At 34.3% G+C, this 20725-nt stretch overlaps 1 protein-coding gene across 2 annotated transcripts; it reads left to right on the top strand.

The window, feature by feature from the left end:
• Positions 1 to 11254: 11254 nt before the first annotated feature.
• Positions 11255 to 19306, top strand: lolal (longitudinals lacking protein-like). 2 transcript variants are annotated; one of them, XM_085960626.1, is made up of 4 exons: positions 11255 to 11363; positions 11751 to 11902; positions 17054 to 17140; positions 17644 to 19306. In XM_085960626.1, exons 2-4 carry the CDS (start codon positions 11807 to 11809, stop codon positions 17842 to 17844), a joined length of 384 nt encoding a protein of 127 aa, XP_085816752.1. In that variant the 5' UTR covers positions 11255 to 11363; positions 11751 to 11806; the 3' UTR covers positions 17845 to 19306. The 2 variants fall into 2 exon arrangements, with proteins under 2 accessions (XP_085816752.1, XP_085816753.1); XM_085960627.1 differs by lacking the exon at positions 11255 to 11363 and adding an exon at positions 11450 to 11612.
• Positions 19307 to 20725: the final 1419 nt, after the last annotated feature.

The raw sequence follows: 20725 nt of genomic DNA, 5'->3' as shown, positions 1-20725 counted from the left end.
AAATAAATGCATTTGGAACTCGTCTGTCCACTGAGATATTGTACCCCAGTATCCTGTCCAGCCAATGCACCCTCGACCCTCTGTATGTATAAACTACCCTCTTTACAACTATAATATCACAGATCTCAAAAATAATCATGAAATCGTTATTATTCCATTGTTACAATAAAACAATAAATTCGCAACGTTCAGGACACCCTGTTGGAAATTTGATAATTCGTTTACATAATTAATAGGACTTTATTGTTTGCGCGAATTCAATTAAACCGAGACGATAAATTGGTTGGGTGGAAAGCAAATGACAGGAGTGGGGTAGGGGGTTGGGTGAATGTGTGTACTTAGACCTGCGATTCTTAAGGTGTGGCGTGTGGTCCCCCGCGAAGACGTTTCAACAATGCTGGCTGCAAATACCTTATATTGTAGAAAGCGGTTCCGAAAGTTTGCAACGTTATAATATAGGCTTATTTAATTTTATTTAAAAAAAATCTTATTAGTTTAAATTTAGCGTTTAATTCAAGAGGTTAAATAATGCAATTATTGCAGTTTGTCGTTGCCAAGGATTATTTTACAGAAATTAGAGAATAGTATTACAAAGCAATTAAAAAGAAATTAAGCAAAAAGCAAAACAACACTTGGAATTATTTTATCCGATCTGGAATTGATTTGAGATGGGCAGTGACGTCCCTAGATAAAATGCCTCTCCTAGGCAGTGCCAAAATTCCGCCACATATTTTTTATACAGTACTTTTTATCATTCTTTCATGAATCCAATATCTAAGAAATGTGTTGTATGAATACATTACTAACAAGATATATACCACTAAATCTAAATCGAATTATCTATGAATCTCTGCTTCAATAGACAATATTATGAGTCTACTGTACAGAAAGGTACATTTAAAAATACACCTGACAACTTCCAAAACTCGCGAGTGACTGGCAAACATATTTGGATAAATTTTAAATTAGGTAAGTATGTACCTACCTATACTTAGAATATAATTCGCAAATCTGCACGTGTCATTGCTGTTCAACAAGAAGTTCACGGAAGTAAACTAGACATCGCGACCCCGACAAAAAAATGCATGTTAAAACTTTTCTAGTATGATTAATACATTTTGTTTCCATTCAGTGAGCTGATTTTTTTAATGGAAAGATATTTCCGTTATTATTAAGTTTAGGTAGCTTTTTCTATATATACATAATGATTCTCCTTGCCTTGCCGCTCTTTGGGTAACTGCCGCCCCCAAGCGACGCTCAATCTGCCTACCCCCGCGGGACGTCACTGCAGATGGGCATGAGAGAAATTAAAAATAATTTGTGTTCCACTTGTGATTCAGGTCGCTAAAATTCGTTTTTGTATATTATTTAGAATTTGCGGACCCCTTGTCAGTGTACCAATAAATCAAAATACCAAATAAATCGCCCCTTTATTCATATTTTACACAGTCTAAATAATATGTTGTTCAAATTTAGATATTATAATCAATAGTAATTGATTCTTAACTTTGAGGCGCGTTCCAAAATCTAAAATGTTTTACAGTTTGCGGAAAGCAGAACGCACAATGGGAAGTGTGCGGCGACAAGTGAGCAACTGTCGCCGCACAAACAAAACTCGTTTAATAAATTTATAAGATTTAAAGTAATTATTTAAGTACACAATTAAATTTACGCGCTGTTTTCGCTTCGCAAGTGGATCTAAATCAGCTTATGTGAAAATCTTAAAGTAAATCTCTCACAAATAAAATTGTCGCTGTCAAAAACAATTTCCTAATTCAAAAATATAACAAGTAGGTACCTATTGATTAAATTATTATTTTTTAATCAATAATAAGTATACCTACTCAACAGTGTACAATTTTTGATTCTTATTAATGAAAATATATATTTTTTTAAAACCGCATAAACATATTACAGTCTCACACGTGAAAGTGGGGCGACTTCGTTGGACAGGCCATGTCTCAAGGATGGAAGACACCCAACCACCAAAGAGGCTTCTTTTCTGGAAGCGTCGCCAAACCCTACGTATTAGAAAGCAAGGTAGTGACAATTTTTAAAAAGTAAAAAGTGCGATATATATTCCGCATAACTTTCTCATTGCACGAAATTCCCGCCATTTATAAGCACCTCCTGGCACATTTGATATCCTGGAAGTGGTCTCTGTTGCGAGACACAAGTTGTTCAACGAGCTAATTTCACAAGTATTTCTTTCATATTATACTTATAGGCATCTAGTCATAAAACAACCAAACTATTATTTTTACCACGTTTTTATTAGCTCGTATTCTTGTTTGTCCGGTACAGAATTTTTCTTGTGTGTCCAGTACATTTTTGTTTCTTGTTTGTCCAAGATTTGTATTGGACGATTGAAGATTTTTAACTAACTTCCCGACTAGCTAGACATTTGAAATTTTTAGAATATACCAGAACACGACGACAATGCATTCTTTTAATACTTTTAACCATTTTAAGCAAAATTGAATTCATTTTCAGTTAATTCTGTGTTGTATGGAAAGTTATTATTGTTGGTTGCTAAGGGGGTCCTAGCAACTAAATTATTAATATATTCGTGCATTACTATGGAAATCAATATGAAATGTCAAAATGACATTTCAGTATTATCTATTTATTCAGTATTTCTATCAAGTACAATAAAAAGTTTTTATTAATACTCGTACATAGAATTGTCAAGTTAATATGAGTCAACAGAAAATTTAAAAACGTGGTATAAAAAAAGTTCTTTTTATCTTGTAATTATGTATTACCTAAGACAAGATAATAATCAGATCACCTCAGAAATAAACCTTAGAAAAAAAAATAGTTGAATTACAGATTAATTGATACATTATTCGAAATTCAAGTTCTCATGAGAAAAATAATATCTCTATCGACATATCATAGCTTTTCACGGTCATATAAAACGATTTTGCTGAACTTTTTTCATGGCTATATAAAGCTAGTCTTGAATGGCTATAAATTACATTATACCTAAGTAATTTATAGTTTTTCGAACTGTTCAAGTATTAAAAATATAAAAATACAATTATAAATAAATTTCGATGAGCTGAAAAATCAAAAGACAATCAATGTACTATTTTTCTAAACAATAGATGGTTCCCGAATTTAAATTTCGGCGGGAAACACCGTATCCAAGTATCCAGAGGGTAGATTAATATGTATTAGAATGTAGTTAAAGACCTACAAACTTAACTGTAGAATGGTCAAAAATGGAACTACATTGATTGGGTAGTTTTCGACAGTGGCGCCCCCATCCCATTCTTCAGATAAGTTTGTAGGTCTGTATAATTTATTATTATGAAACCATTCAAATACGAAAAAATGGCAACTAAATTTGCATATTATTATAATATGTACCTACCATAGTCAATGAAATACAATATTACCTATGTTTATATAGGGGGATTTATATAGAATTAAAAAAATATGAAAATATGTATGATTTTAATTCAAATATGTGGAATGTACCAAATAAAACAATATATTATTATAAAATCTTTAGGTAGGTAAATGTATATTTGTACCATAATAATTGTATTATAATTGGATTATCTAACATGATATTATTCATATATAACTAATTGATTAACTGTACATAGATAAAATTATATTATAAAATATGAATGTATTGCCGTCGACCGTAGCACAAAGGGAGCGCGTGCGCTAGTGATATACGGTCCAGGATTTGAATCCCGTTGGCCTGGTTGCGTACACATGTTGATTTTTTCACTCTATGTGTGTATCGAAATCCAGAGCTCGTTTTTAATAATCCCTTTTCTCCGTCTCATTCCTATATCCGCAAATGATTTACAATCAAACCTCGTACACAATATGTTAATTATTATTCATCTCCCACATTGTGTGACATTCGTGTGGCAACTCTAGCGAGAGTCGATATTTGAAAAAATGGTTTTTTATTTAATTGTGTGGCTATTAAACAACGTATTACAATATTAACCAGTGTTTACTTAGGTTTTATGGTCAATTAAATTTATAACAACACAAATACCAAAACCATTTCCCTAAACTTTCAACACTATCGAAATGAATTTCTGTTGAATAGTGTATGAAATTAAGAGGCCATCCATGGACTGAAACCGTATGCGGCTTAGATCCGTGTGCCATACTAAACTTATGATTTGTGTTCATGAAAATATATTTTCACTAAATTTGTAAGTGTAAGTTATGGTATAAACGGATACGATCAGATGCTTATAATATACTTTGTGAAAATATATTTCCATGAACAGAAAAGATAAGCTTTAGTATGGCACACGGTTCGAAACCGCATAAGGTTTAAGTCCATGGATGGCCTATAATTTATTAAAAGTTGAATATCATAAAGACAAGTATGAATGACTGGTTTTTAAAAAAATACTAAGTATTTAGTAAAAACCTATGATGTAACTGATTTAAAAAAAATGATTTACCTATAATAATTGAAGTTTCTTCTTATTTTATATTAGATATGATAATAATACGTAAACTACAATAAAATTAGTATTTTAACTATGAATAAAATGCTTTAATTCTGTTGTAGTTAAAATGTAGATTGTAGGGTATGCTTATAACCAATGTTTTGTAGTTTTATGTACCTACTTATAATTTTTTAAATGTTAACGTACCCAACTGAAATATAAATAACTTGTAGTCATCCTACAATGAAATTCCATTTGGCTTGAGAGCATTTTTTATGCAAATAAGTATTTTGGATCATAAGAAAAATGCCAGCACATTAGAATTCAATATTAAGATTTATTTACACGGGCATAGTTAGTACTAATCAGTAGTAATCACTAACGAGTGGTCCCACTGTTCATCTGTCTATACATTGTCTTATGTAGTATTGAGTTATACAGTACGTTTGTAAAATGTTAGTGTATTATCTATCATGTAACTCAGCTATCAAAATCGTATAATGTAGACTGAAGAGTATAAATAAGTTATTTGTAATTGTCGTTTTGAACTGACTGTCAATTTAGCAAGCGTATTATGGATATTATACACAAAAAAAGTTTACTTACTTTGATCGTCATTTACAACTATTAATAACACAGAACCATTAAATCACATGAATTCCGATGTCTCCAAGATACGTTAAAATAATCAGTTTTTAACCAAATCAATAAAAATGCTCTGAAAAGTGAACACGGCAGACACGTCAGTAAAAGGACTCTATATAACAGTGATAGGTCGCCCATAGACAGGAGCGGGAGAGGCAAGAGTGGTAGGACCACTCGTTATCGGCAAGTTTCCGAATGCTTCGGCTTGTACTTGAGTCGGTTTTGGCTCTGCTCATAAGCTCGAGCTGTCGTACTAGTGCAGCGGTGGTAAACCGTTGACAGGCGAACGAATTGTAGAGCTATCTAAAACCTCGACCATTGGCACTCAGAACGGTCGACGTAGCAGCCCAGCGTTGCTAACTTCGAGGTTTTTTGCCATATCTCGTGTTGTTTTGGGTAAAACCCGCTAGATAGACGAATTCACAAAGTTCGGCTTGATTTACGTGGCAGCGAATGCCTATGAACCGAGAAGAGTTGATGGAGCTAGGGGAGGACTTCATCCAGCAGTTAATCTCCCCCGGCTGATGATGATACCAAATTATGTTATATTATGTACTTGTCCCGGCATTGTCTCAAAAAAAGTTAGTCTGCTGAGCGGGGCATATAGGCGTACACAGGGCGAAGGTTGTATTAACAGGGGATTTTACAAGGAATAGTTGTTAACCATTCGCCCAAACCATTAAGTCCTACCTCTGTAGAAAACATATTATATTGATACAGACGCGTTTCTTTCCAAACGCATGGTTCAGATACGGATACTCTGCCACTACTCCATTGTCAGTGCCAATACCTAGGAACATATTATATAATATGTATGTCTGATGTTGTATGTGATTAGGTACCTTTTTTACAAGTCAATATAGGTACTTATCCATACACTATTGCACACGCATTATTTTCTAGGACATGATACACTGGAATGTTCTGATTTGTTAGTGGCATTCGCTTAACGACTCGGTTGCGCCCCAATTCCATGGGCTACTGGACCCTGACGAAATGTAGTAAACTAGTATTATAAATAGTAATTTACTTACATATGCATTAATGATTTACAAAAAAATACCTAATGTTTTAATTTAATCATCCTTAATTAAATTAAACTGTATGTGAGTGGGTAGGTGTAGTGTAGTTATTGTAAATAATATGGAGCCGTACGAAGCAAAAATGGCAGGGCTCGAAATGGACCGGAGAGCACCGGAGTGCCATTCCGGTTATCTAATGAAATCCCCAAAATTATGGCTCCGTCTCATGTAAAAATTAATTTGACCATCTGAGCAACAACAAAAAATCTAACACGCTTATTTTTATTAAATTATACAAGTTTGTTAATATTTTCGAATAAATATTTAGCGCTCCGGTTCGTAAAATTTTCCCATTCGACCGCTGAAAAATGGTTAACCCCACAAAAAAATAATCTAAAAATATACATACATAGTATTTCTAAAATGAATTTACAAAATGTGAATTAAATTATGTATGTACATATGTGAAAATAAAAATAATTAATATCGCTAGTGTGATTTTATATAATTTAATATATGTTTTTTAAATTAACGAATTATTTTTTTTTTAGTTCAGTCATATTCGCATAATATTATGTACGTTATTACTGTATACCAAGCACTATGCATATTCAAAGTCTCCCCTTCAGGGAAATTATTTCCAGCTAAAGGGTAATTTGGACCTAATGTGTGTTAACTGTCAATTCATAGTGAAAATGCGTTGTATTATTGATTTAATTTAATAAAACTCATTTTTTTAGTACTTTTCCACTTCTAATAAATTATATAAAATAAAATATTTTAAAATAATAAAATGAATTAAAACAATATTTATTAAAAGTGGAAAAAAGTACTAAAAATGCGTTTTATTAAATTAAATCAATAATAATTATGACTGGACTATTTCTAAATAAAATTCAAATGTTTCCAAAAGGGTACTATATTTATATATTCAGTGTTAAGTTTACAAAAAGCGTACAGAGATTATGTAGGTATACATAAAGCTAGCCGTTCGACCATCGCGGCCATAGACTAAATCGCGACCGAGACAGACGACACTACTGTTCTCGAAACGATAATGTCGCCTGTCGCTGTCGTTCGTCTCGATCGCAGTGCTCGAATGACTAGCTTCATAATAAAGAAATCAACCATTTCAATTTTGGCCACGGTCTGACTTAAATTTTAATATAATTATTGTATCAGTGACGTCCATAGGCAACGTGCAGCCATTAAGCAGGCTTATTTACGATTTTTAGTTTCAAATTGTCTGCAAATTCTTTAAGTAGATACCTACCTATTTATTTTACTATTTATTTTCGGCTATCTTAAACAGACAAATACACAAAAAACTCTAAATCTACTGAAAATTAGAGCATATCCACGAAACCCACTTTCAAAGAGTGGTGGTTTTAGGTAAGTACATGAAGGTCTGTGGCAACGACAGGTTTGGAGGCACCCTTATGATTTTTTTGCGATAAACCGTCATTATAATATTATGTATTGCAATTGGTATTACAAAACAACAATTTAGTTATGATTTTTTATGCATCGATTATTTTTGAAACTATGATGGCAAATTATACTGAAGCGACTGCATCGTCTGCTTCATGGAAATCTGCCACTGCTCTCAAAAGTTCTAATAATTGTATTTGTTCATAATATTCACCCCTATGCAACGCATGACCTGTCTACCCCCACTGGGCGTCACTGAATTATAATATAAAGGTACATCATAATAAATAATAAAGAGTGTATATAGATTATGACTATTGATGAATAATGGATTGATAAAGTATTCTTATTAAAATTATATATAGTAGAATATTTATGTTAATTATAATAAAATTATACTCTATAAAACTTGAATCAATGTAAAACATATTTTATTGTATGTTGATGAAATTATATAAGGTAAGCCTAACTCTTTCGTACTTTTTGTAAAACTATTAGAATCGCGTGCAAATTGTTGCAAAAATATTTGAAAACTTGTTAATATATTATCAAATAAATTTATATTTGTACCACTCTATTCTGTACACATGTTACCTAATATACTATTATATAAGTAACATAATAATATCTCAATAAAAAGTATAATATTTAGCATGTCAAGTTTTATTTACTTAACTTATCCTAATGCCTACTCCAGGCCAATTATACATAATAATATGTACGTCAGGCGCGCACACAAAGGGGGGGTTAAAAATACAAATTATTCGGGTAAATTCTTTTTCTTCTTCATCAGGACTGAGGATCGAGGACCATAATGATTTGGCTATCGAACAACCTTCTTCACGGATTGGCCCCTACTCCTCTCGGCATTCTACAATACGACGCTCACAAGTTGGTGCAACTATCTGAACTATCCAATGTTTGTTCTAATATTCCGATGCGACACAAACGGACACTAACGATCATATTAACGCATAACTACATGTGGATGCAACAGCTCGCAATATGTCGTAGGTGAACACCCTTGGTTATGCCTTATACCTACCGGTATACCCATGATATACCTATGGCCCGTTTTTCATTCTCCACAAAAGCTTCCAAACTGAGAATATTGTAAAAAATACAAGTAAACTGATATGGCCAGAGAAACGTCTAAATCAACCAGATCAGCGTTGGATCGCTCAAAATAGAAGAATATTGTTGGCAACATTTATAATTTTAGTGATCACTACTATTATCAACCACACGAAGAATATGAAAAGTAGTATAGGTATTCTTCTTCTTCGGCCATATCCGCACCTTAGTTGGAGCATATGGACACCACGCGGCGCCTCCAAGAATCCCTGTCGCTCGCCAATCTTTTTGCTTCGTTCCAGGTCAAACCAGCATCCCGTATCTCCGCCGTATACACTATATAGAGCAGGGATGGTCAGTGCGTCGATCGCGAAGGTATTTTTGGTCGATCGTAGACATAATAATAATATATTGTACTATTTCTTGTTCAAACGAGACAAAACTACTCGACGTTCCAGCTCTTAAAATCCGCTAGCTCTCATCTCTTCTCTTACATACCATTATCAAGAAATACACTCATGCAAAGAACACAAGTGATGAGAACTTCTTCTCGAGAATTCTTGTCAAATTTGGGATCACAGAGATTATCAATATAATTTTTTATCGTAAATATTTCACTATAATAATGTCGACATAAATTATACTGATGGTTTAATAAATGCGTTTAAAAATTAATAAATGTAAAAAATCTTAACACCACTGCACATTTATGTACTGAAATATGACTATATTCTAAAACATTAGAGCGAGAGGTTTAAAAGAATACTATTTTATGTAATAAAAATACTTTATGCAGTCATCAAATGTTTAAAATAAATATAATGGATAATAAGGCTTCAAAATTATATAAATAGATTATCTACAACGTTTAAGGAATGTCCAGGGTCATGCTTTGAAAATAGAATAAAAGCTCCATTTTGACCCACGCTGAGTACGTCCGCCCTTATGTATATTCCTATCCTTGCAATTTGACGTAGGTGGATTACACGGATATTGCACAACTATGCGTTTTTATTCAATTGGTTTTTAAAGACATGTCTGCTTCAGAAGAATTATTAACAGTTTTACCAATGAAGGAACGATCCAAAAAAGAAGATATATCGTATATTAATCGTACTCGATTTACTATTCATGAACTAGTAACGGTGACGACTGATGGAGCTCCTGCTATGGTTGGGAATCATGTTGGGTTTATTACTTTATGTAAAAATGAGGAAACAGTACCCACTTTTATCAGTTATCATTGCATTATACACCAGCAGGCATGGCTCCCACAAGGGAGGGTCTGACAGGACTCTAGCCTGAGGGGAGCCCGGCGTAGCGTGTCGACCAGTTAAGTAAGAAAAACACTGCTCGAATAGTAAAAAAGTCGCCTGCGGCGCTATTTTCCTCAAGGGATGTTTAAATTTTAAAATACATGGCTGTGCGATGCAATTTGATGTGATATGATTATTGATTCTTGATGCAATTAAATGATAATTCATATTGCATAGAAATTATTTAAAGTATGTTTCCTGGCGAAGGGTTGCATGTTACTTGGCTACTACAACATTTCTTATATTCGATATACCTACAGGTTAATTGTGTAACTATGTCGAAATTACAGTTAATGCATAACTACTTAAATTTTTTAGAAGTGAAAGACATAATATTACTTAAGTTTATTATTGTCGTTAATTCGATGTTTCTGTATCATTATTTTTTATATGTATAAAATATCATTTTGAATAATTATAAAAAATGGGTTTTTATTGTTCTCGCATGATATAATTACAAGTGATATCAGTCGATCGCCATAAATAATTTTTTCAACTAGTCGATCGTAGAAAAAAAAGTGTGGCTACCCCTACTATAGATAGTATTTAGCGGCCTTCCAGGACGCCGGAATCCGGTCGGCTTGAAGAACAGGCAAGCCAGGTTGAGGTTCTCTTCTGGTATCTAAAGAATGGCCAAAAATGGAACTACAAACTACCATAGGACGCCATTTTGAAAATGTCCTTCGAATGTCAGATTTTGTCCAGTTACGAGTCTTGATTGGGTAATTTTCGACACTGACTACCCCATCCATTCTTTAGATAATTTTGTAGGTCTGTACTCAGTTGAACGGCACTCACTTGTTTTATCAGTCAAGGGTCAAACGACGCCCAATCTCAACCAGACGGTCCCCAGGGTCCAAATGTCTCCAAACCCAGGGGGCAGACGATATAATTGTATTATGTGACAGACAGTCGTATTTTTTGGCTCAGCCATATATATTATATTGTGTTAAGCCATATTATATTGTGTTAAGTCATACTTACAATATTTTTTTTAAATGATACCGTACCATTTTTTCACGTTAAATTACCATCACTATTTTTTTCTTTTGAAAAATATTTACACGTAATTTCCAAAAAAAATCTGTATTATTCAGGTGCATTAATTTGCTAATAAAATATTCAAATATGGCGCTGATAATAATATTCACAAGTCGCCATATTGTTTGACATGCGCACTGTTTGTGATTAATTTTAAAAGAACGAATTTGTCGAACTAAAGCCGCACTCTTTACTCATTCAATAACTCAATGCGCAAAAACGAGTAAGCAATATGTTTAACGGAGCGTATGTGTTTATTTATATGATCGTTTTGTTAAGTTGGTATCATGAGATAGGTCCTGAAAGAACAGAATGGCAGTTTCTTACAACATTATTTGTTGATAATAGTATTTTAAGATTACTTTTGAGAATATACTCGCTTTATACGCAATACTGGGGTAAGTATCCGTGCACGTTAACTGAAAAATATATCCTGTGGTTATATCTTTGTGTAATTTTAGCAGCAACTAATTTCGGCAAGTTTACATACTTATTTCACTTGAAGGGTTGTTATGCACTTTGTCATAACTTTTTAAAGATAAATGCACGCCGGGATAAAATGGCGATGTTATTTAAAGAATTTATGCACTAATTTCCTTCGCTAATTTTGTGTAGTTATTACGAATCTGTAGTACGCGTGCCGGATAGTAAGTTGCAACAAGATAATCGCTTCGCACTACTGACGTATGTGGAATGTCAAAATATGCATTTTGTGCAACGCATCCGATTTCGACAATTTGCATACGGTCTGTAATGTGATCAGTACGTGTTTTGTTTCCTTGCAGGTGTTCGCCGGCAAATTAGACAATAATAATAGTGCTAGATATTGGAATTAATCAAGATGGGAGACCAGCAATTCTTCCTCAAATGGAATGACTTCCAGACGAATATGGTGACGTCTTTCAGGCACCTAAGAGATGAAAAAAGTTTTACGGACGTAAGTCGACCGATCTCAATCCATTTTTAATTAAATCATCTTTCTTCACATTCAATTTATTCAATAAATGTGACAATTTAAATAAAAAATATCAGTTGAATACCTAATGAAATATTTGTACCAAAACCTACAAGTCATTCGATTTTTGTAAACTATTACTATTTCATATATCATAATATTTCCATTCGCCTATTTGCATTTCGAAGAATTTTTACACATAACCTAAATAAATTCATACTTAGTTGTTGCAATTACAGTGAAATACACACTTTAACTTACATTACAATCTTTGACTTACCTATTAATGAACGACCTGATTTGACCATCTGATCGGTAGGTATTTAAATATGGTTAAAAATTACACCACCGAGTGCATAGGTATGTTGCAAATCCACATTCATGTCTTGACAGTATTGTTGTCTAATTCCACAAGTATAAAATTATGTCGCATACTAAAGCAATTAAGTAAATAGTGTATGTAGTTGAATAATGTATTCGGTACAAATCGGTTATGGGGAAGCCAACGGCAAACACATTTTGAAAATAGTTAATATACTGGATTATTTGTTAGGTTAGGTTAGGTTTTCATTCTTGAATTTTGCAAAAATCGGCTATGACAATTAGCGTGGTTCCTGCCTGGCTTCCCCATAACCGACTTGTACCATGTATTCTACCTAGGTATAGGTAAATCGTTTTACAGTGGCACCATGGGTACGGCAAATGCGGCTTGCAGTTGTAGTGGTATTGTTTGCTAGCATTGAAACAGGCATTGTCGCAAGCAATTCAATACACGCGCGTATCGCCTATGGTGCCACTGTAGAATGATTTACCTATACAATGTTATAGTGTGAAAATTTCCATAAATTGTGCACGTGCATGGACTTAGTGGCACCAATAGTGTGTTAACTAAACTATCTCGATAATAACTATTTACATGTAATGGTACTAACTGTTTCGCCAATCTCATTCTTCAAGTGTATGCGATACACGTCATTGTACGCTGCTATTTGATAGGTTGTGAAAATTGGTAAACGTCAAAATGTGCTGTAAGGTATAGTTCATATCTTTTCCGGCAGGTACGCCACTATCGTTTTACTGCACATGCGCATACATCATGCAAGTTCCAATTATTGCGAGAAAATTCAGAAGCTGCCGAACTTTTTCTTTGAACGCGATATTTCATGTTATGGCTGCGATAATACGTACTGTCAGCAGTAATTCCATGCACGTGTAAACGGAGTATAATACCCGTTTACACGTGCATAGATTTACTGTTGACAGTAAGAAAATGTATGGGTAAACATGTATTGTCCTGCAGTCGGCAAGATTGCATGCATGAATCAAACATGTTTAGAAGCTTCTAAATTTTCATGTCAGTAAGAATTTTTCGATCTGCGCCTGTGTAGTAGAACGATAATGGCAAACCTGCCGGCAAAAACTACACGAATTTTCAGGTTGACAGATTTTCACCAGCTGTCAAATAGTACGAAATTGTACCTTAAAACGACAACATCGCGTTTCGCTCACTCTTAAAAAATGAATTAGAGAGACAATCAGCACTTTTACGTGTAAACAGTTATTATCATGATAGTTTAAAATAAGCACTATTGCCGCCAGTAAATCCATGCACGTGTACAGGCGCTATTACTCTACTAATGGTATCTACTTCAATTTTTAAATTTTGTATCAAAGGCAGTGTTCATTAGTAATTCAATAATTTTGTTGGCCTGCGTTAACCAATGCATAAGGCACTGACTTCTTACGCCGGGGAATCCAGGTTCTATTTCTATTGACGTCACAACACTGTTACCACATAAGCGTGAAGTTTGATAGTTCTGACAGAAAATATGACATTAGAGTGATGCAATGGGCTTCATGTAAGAACAATCAGAGATAATAATGGCGACAATAATTAAATTTACCCTATGTAATACTCCGTTTACACGTGCATGTATTTACTGCTGACAGTATGACAAATTATCATGCAAAATCCAGGATTGCATGCATGGATCAAAAAAGTTCAGAAGCTTCTGAATTTTCACACGACAGTTAGACTGTATGATATTAACGCCGCCTGCGCAGTAGAACGATAGTGGCGAACCTAATGGTAAAAAAATGAACTACACCGTGCACTCATTTTTAGGTTAACTGATTTTCACGACCTGTCAAATAGTACCATAAAACGACAACATCGCGTCTCGTTTACTCTTGAAGAATGAGATTGGCAAGACAGTCAGCACTTTTACGTGTAAACAGTTATTAACGTGATAGTTTAAAATACCCACTATTGGCAAGAAATACATAATCCGCTGAGTGAACATGGATATTACCAATTTTTAATGCGTTGTTCGTCTACATCACAAACTTTTATACATATTATGATACAGGTATAACTCTTGAAAATAACATATTCTTTAACACATGCTAAAGTTTATCCCATATTTATTCATACCCAAGGATTGTACCTTACAACCACTTCCCTTATTTTTGTGTTCCCTGTATGTAACACAAGAAAGGGTGAACGTTTTTAGGTCTTCATCCAGGTGTACACATTAATATTGACATGTAAAGTAGTAGGTATATTGAGGAATGATAGACAGATTTCAAATGCCCAGATTAGACTACCAATATTTTTATCATTCCATAAATAATAGTATTGGCCGTGTAAACTAGACTTAGTGAATTAATGATCTGATATTCGGGTTATTTTAGAGCAATAAACCTTTTACCGTATTTAACTATTAATTGCAAGTAATAAATGAATTTCATATCAACCACCAAAGTATTGATAGAGTGTTGCATCATTAACTATTGTTTAGATCAGTTTTTCCTATACTTCCGACATGCCAAAATTTTCCATCAGCCAGGTTGAAGACTTTTTTCATATTAGTATATTACTCAAAAATGTTTTTCCAATAAATTGGTACTATATACCTATTATAATTATGGTATGATCGATAATACTGTGCAAATCACTGTCAAGTGACCTGATTTGGATCGTGTGCATCGTCAAACGCTCACTTTGGTTCTATTAGTGTCGCGCAACACGATGCAATATTTTTATGAAGTTTCAACTGTTTCCTTCTTTACATCTTGCATGCACCGGAGTTTGGGTAATACTGGTATAAATTAATTTTAGCCGATTATGGTATATTTTTGGCTTCACTTATTATGTTCGGTAACCCAATCCACCGCCATCTGTAGATTAATAAAGCCTTAGCATAACTTTTTGCACAAGCAACGAGTGGTCCACTTTTCAGCTGTCAAAATCAGAGCCCTGATTGCTTGACATATTTATTCGCCCTATCTCATTTCAAAGCGGCATGATATTTACTAAGCCTGTGCAGCTGCTGGCGTATGCCGATGATATCGACATCATTGCCATATCAGAATTGGCGCTGAAAAAGGCATTCACAGCACTAGAAGCCTCTGCCAAAAGAATGGGTTTACAAATAAACGAGGCAAAAACTAAATACATGCCTGTCTATGTCACACCACGAGAAGTCGCACCAAAGTTAGATATTGGGGCATACAAGTTTGATACGGTCGACAGTTTCATATACCTTGTATCTCTTGTAACTCGACATAATGATATTACAGAAGAAATCAACAAGATAATCATGTCTGCGAATAAATGCTACTTTGGTCTGTTAAGACATTTTAAGTCCCGCTTACTATCTCGCCAAACTAAAAGCACTCTTTACAAGACACTTGTAAAGCCAGTGCTCACCTACGCATCGGAAACCTGGACATTAACTCTGCGAAATGAACGAGCCCTGAACATCTTTGAAAGAAAAATTCTCCGCCGTATATATGGACCGATCAGGGATGGCACCAATTGGAGGAGAAGATATAATGCTGAGCTGTACGAAGATTGCAGCGCAGTTCAATCAATTAAGATTGGGAGACTGCGATGGCTAGGTCATGTGCACCGTATGAATGACAATGAACCGGCAAAGAGAGTGATGTCCAGCAATCCAATAGGACGTAGAAGAAGAGGGAGGCCAAAGATTCGTTGGTTAGATGGAGCTGCCAGTGACTGCCGTATTCTGGGGGTACCAAATTGGAAAGCGGCCACACTGGATAGGGACAGGTTGAGGGAGCTGTTGGAGGAGGCCAGGACCCACACTGGGTTGTCGCGCCCCTGATGATGATGATATCATTTCAAATTCAATTATAAAAAATTCTCAAATCAAATATATTAATAAATTATAAATAATATACATTCCTGTTATTCATCAGCTGTCAAAGTCAGACTAGTCCTTCACACAACAACCGGTGGTAATATCGATTTCCAAAAAATATATAGCATTGATCTATGCATTACATTTGTAGAAGGTGTGTTAATGCTAGTGTATTATTTATCATGTAACTTGTCTATTCAAATCAAACCATTCCCTGTGTGAACACGACAGACGCGTCAGTATGAGCACTCTATAGAACAATGACAGGTCATCAATAGAATACAGCGGGAGGGGCGGAAAAAGTAGGACCAGTCGCTGTGAATGTATCGGCTTTCTACTTGAGTCGGCAATGCCCAATCCCAAATATCTGTGGTCTATTTATGACAACATGTATTAAATTAGTAATTTTTATGTAGGTATATAGTTTTACCAAGTTTCGTAAGATCCGTTGTTTAGTCATTTGTTTATTTTTTATAAAATTTACTATTGCAGATTTATTTCTCATTTTACAGGGCGATATTAAAGGTTCAATCTCTTTCTCTCAGGGTTCAACAAAATATAGCAGTTTCTTGCTAATCGTAAATTTACCAAATATCACATCAATCGTGGCACAACAGCCCGGGGTGAGCCTTGGCTTCCTCAAGACATCCCCAGTCCAGTCTATCCACCACAATCATCGTCCAATTCGGGATTCCGATTGCTCACCAACACAATTTGGTTCTCCCGACACTCATCACATCTCTGTCCAGACGGCTTCTTATCAAAAACTTTTCGGGCCGGTCAAGCCAAGTCCATTCGTGGAACATAACCAGCATTAATTATTTACTATGTTGGGTTTCCTAAATCCTTCGTAGACACTCGTATTCTCGGTCCCAAATATCAGTTTTAGAATGTAAATGTTGTGTTAATAATTTGTTCATGATAAAATGTTAATGAATTTATATTTTAAGAAATATTTAATTTGCAGGTGACCTTAGCGTGTGAAGGACAAACTTGCAAAGCCCACAAGATGGTTCTTTCAGCATGTAGTCCCTACTTCAAAAGTTTACTAGAGGTAAGAAGTTTTCTACTTATTTCGACTAATTATTAATGCGTTCACTGCAACAAGTCATTCTAAAATATTAAAATTATTATACGTATCGGAAATGTTTTACCTCCCTTTATCTATTGAAATTGCATTTGTGTTTAGAGACACATGCGGACTGCATGACAATTAAAAATATTGCTTCGTAGTCAAGATTACTGTTAGTAACTATCAGTTTTTAAGAGGGAGGTATAAGTACTGAAATATGAGCATCTAGTAACAATTATTTATTACAATGTAGGTACTGATAATTTGAATTTAAAATCAAAAATAAACACGATTTAAAAAAACAAAACATTGTAAAATGTGCATTTGTTGAAGAGTGAATTCATTTATTATTTACATATGACAGGATGTCGGTGACAGCATCGAGATATAACAAAATCATATTTTCACTAGCACTACAGAGGATCATCGGTTTTTAATTATTCCTACAATATTCTCTTTCATAAACACATTTCGATAATTTTCAGGAAAATCCTTCAAAGCACCCGATAATCATTCTGAAGGACGTGTCGTATCTCCATCTTCAGGCCATATTGGAGTTTATGTACGCGGGAGAAGTGAACGTGTCACAGGAGCAACTGCCCGCATTTTTAAAGACCGCCGCCCGCCTTAAAGTCAAAGGGCTGGCGGAGCCCCCGCCATTGCCTGCCGTCAAGAAGGAGGGGTAACACAGCCTCACCCGCCGACTCACTTCCAGAACATTCTAGAGCCTTCAGAAACACTAGAACGTTTTGAAACCTAAACTCTCAGATAAATAAATAACTTTCTCTGGAACTTTTTATATAACACTTTTAATCCGTTAAGTAGTACCTTATTACACTGAATTTTTCGCTCAATTTAGGCTGGAAACATTGTAAAAACACGACAAGCAACGAGTCTCCTAAGTGACCTATATACATATAAAGATTAATAACAACAAAAATTTATCAACACCTATTGCAACTTCTCTCTTTGATTATAGATATTAATTCTAATTTTTTTTGGGTCCCGTTTGAGATATTTTAAAGACAATCCATTTACTCAGCAGCAGGGTCGTAGAAGGCAATATAGAAGTACATTTTTTCGACCGTGTCCGATCCTCATAGGATCATAAGGGCCTCCACAATGTGGAGGTTTGTATTAACAGATTTTTGTTGGATGGATGTTAGCCACTTGCTCAACCTGTTGTGTCCATACTCTGAACTCACAAATTGAAAAACGATGCCAGACCCAGGATTAGATCGTGGGACCACGGCCATCATACAGAATCTAAAAACTACACAAAATTACATTGTCAGCAATACTTCTCACTAGAGAGGCTCCCGATCGAGCCCTGGCAATGTTTATCAATTTGATAGATAGCAGGAAACACCCTGGGAACAACTTAAAGGATACGGGTTGAAAAAAGTTTGTACGACCGCAACAACAAATAAGATTATCTGTTAATTTTGTGACAACTCGACGGAAATAGGGCGACTCAAGTTTTTGGTCAAGGTTTTCCTGACGATGTTTTCAGCCTAATGCTTTTATAATATAATGTAAATCAAATATTTCTTGTTTACTTTCCTGATGTACATAATATATCCAATCAGCGCCTTTATCAAATGAATTATGTATTTAAATACTGGAAGTGCAAATTTCTTTATTGTTTAGGAAAAGACATTGGTGCACTTTAGATGTTTATTTGAAAGTAATGAACTTTTACGATTGTAACAGTGCTAGCTGATATATTTTGCTAGATGCTAGATGAAGAGAGAATAATAGTTTGTAAGATAATAATAATCTGTAAAATGCACTGTATTTAAAAAGCAAGATAGAAATCACCACTTTTGACTCAGACTCTTTGGTTTAAACTGAATGTGAAGTGTTTCCGAGATGCTCAACATACGTCTAAACATTTTGCATCACTACAGTTGTAAATTAAACTCTGCATTATATTATTAAATGTATGAGTTATTTGATATGTAGTGAGATATATTTCAAAATGTTCTAGATTGTTTCCTAACATTATTATATATATATTTAAGAGTGTTAAAGAGACATTTCTTTGCACTGAAATGTTCCGAAACGTTATATAAGATTTTTTTTTTTACTGCCTTTCAAATAGATTTTATTGTATTCAATATAAAAATAAAAAATCAATTAAAATAATTAAGATTTTATTATTAACCCTTTCATGACAATACAATGAAGACATTAAAAAAATGGTTGTAGTTCAATGAAGTAAAACTATCAACCGTATTCAGGTCATTAATTTTTTTTATTCTATATCTTATAAATAGAGATTCGTTGGTAAAATATATATTTCCGATCCTAATAAGATTATATGGACCTCCACAGAGTGGGGGTTTGTATTAACAGATTTTGTTTTTACGAGAAATGGATGTCAGCCACTCAAACTATCAGGTCCATACTCTTGACTCATACACAAATTGAAAAACAAGACATGTACTTGTCAGACCCAGGATTCGAACCTGAGACGCACGACGCTTAAGCCAAACACAAACCATTATAAAAAGGTAAGAAAAGGAGTCAAAGCAGCAAATGGGTGATACTTCGGTATTCAAAATCGACTTAAGTCTAGTATTCTGTTCTGTTTTACAAGACATAACACACAGGATGGAGTGTTGGACTCTCACCAAGGCAAATGGGCATATATTTGAGAGAAGGATGCTGTGACCCATACGAGAAGGATAGTGTATATGTTAAGCCGAATGTGCGAAATTGAATATTACATGAAATGGGCAAAATTTTGCCTAAATCATGAAAAATGCAAGCCCGTTGCCTTATTCATGAATTAGACAAAATATCTGAAGAGTGCGTGAATTCGGCAGTAAATTTTCTGCCTAGTTCATGTATTGGACAAATTAGATAGTAGCGCTACGGTGGTATTTTTTGCAACTAAACTAAATGTATCAAATGCTCATGCATTGGTCAAAATGTACATATATTATCTATGGTCAAAATAGATGATCGCGCTCCGGTGGTGTTTTTGCAACTAAACGAATGTGTCAAATGTCATTGATTATAATATAAAAATATACCAATCATAACTACAATGACGTTCATATCCATTTACTATGCGCAAAAAAAATCTAGAACTATAATATGATAACGGATGAATTTTATTGAAAAGTATTTTCGCGATTTGATTCGTGCTTGGGTATCAAACGTGCAATGGTCGATTGAATGTTTGTGATAGTTTGTTGACACTTGATAGCTAACCTCAAAATGGACATTCAGTTAAATAATTTAATTCAGAATTACAAAACCTAACCTAATAATAATAATATTATATTATGTCCAATTATAACTAATAAAACCATCCATATTAAATTTACTTTTTCTTCTGTCATGTAGACAGTTTAAGAATTCCATACCCTGTTCATTCATGTACTCAGCAGAAAATTTACCTAATTCATGAATAAGGCAACAGGCTTGGCTATTACATGAATTAGCCAAAATTTTGCCCATTTCATGTAATAGTTAATTTCGCGCATTCGGTGTAACATATACGACATAACTTGAAGCCCTATAAACTTTTCCATGGAGAATGTATCCACGTTTATT

Source organism: Rhyacophila brunnea, unplaced genomic scaffold (assembly GCF_057557595.1).
Source record: "Rhyacophila brunnea isolate RB1 unplaced genomic scaffold, BYU_Rbru_1.0 scaffold_12, whole genome shotgun sequence".
Classification (NCBI taxonomy): Eukaryota; Metazoa; Arthropoda; class Insecta; order Trichoptera; family Rhyacophilidae; genus Rhyacophila; species Rhyacophila brunnea.
This window is presented reverse-complemented; position numbering and strand designations above follow the sequence as displayed.

Excerpts from the sequence above, each read along its gene's own strand:
- lolal (XM_085960626.1), top strand. The coding sequence starts at position 11,807 with ATGGGAGACCAGCAATTCTTCCTCAAATGGAATGACTTCCAGACGAAT. Across the intron at positions 11,903-17,053 it reads ATGAAAAAAGTTTTACGGAC|GTGACCTTAGCGTGTGAAGG; the intron begins GTAAGTCGACCG and ends TTTAATTTGCAG. Across the intron at positions 17,141-17,643 it reads ACTTCAAAAGTTTACTAGAG|GAAAATCCTTCAAAGCACCC; the intron begins GTAAGAAGTTTT and ends GATAATTTTCAG.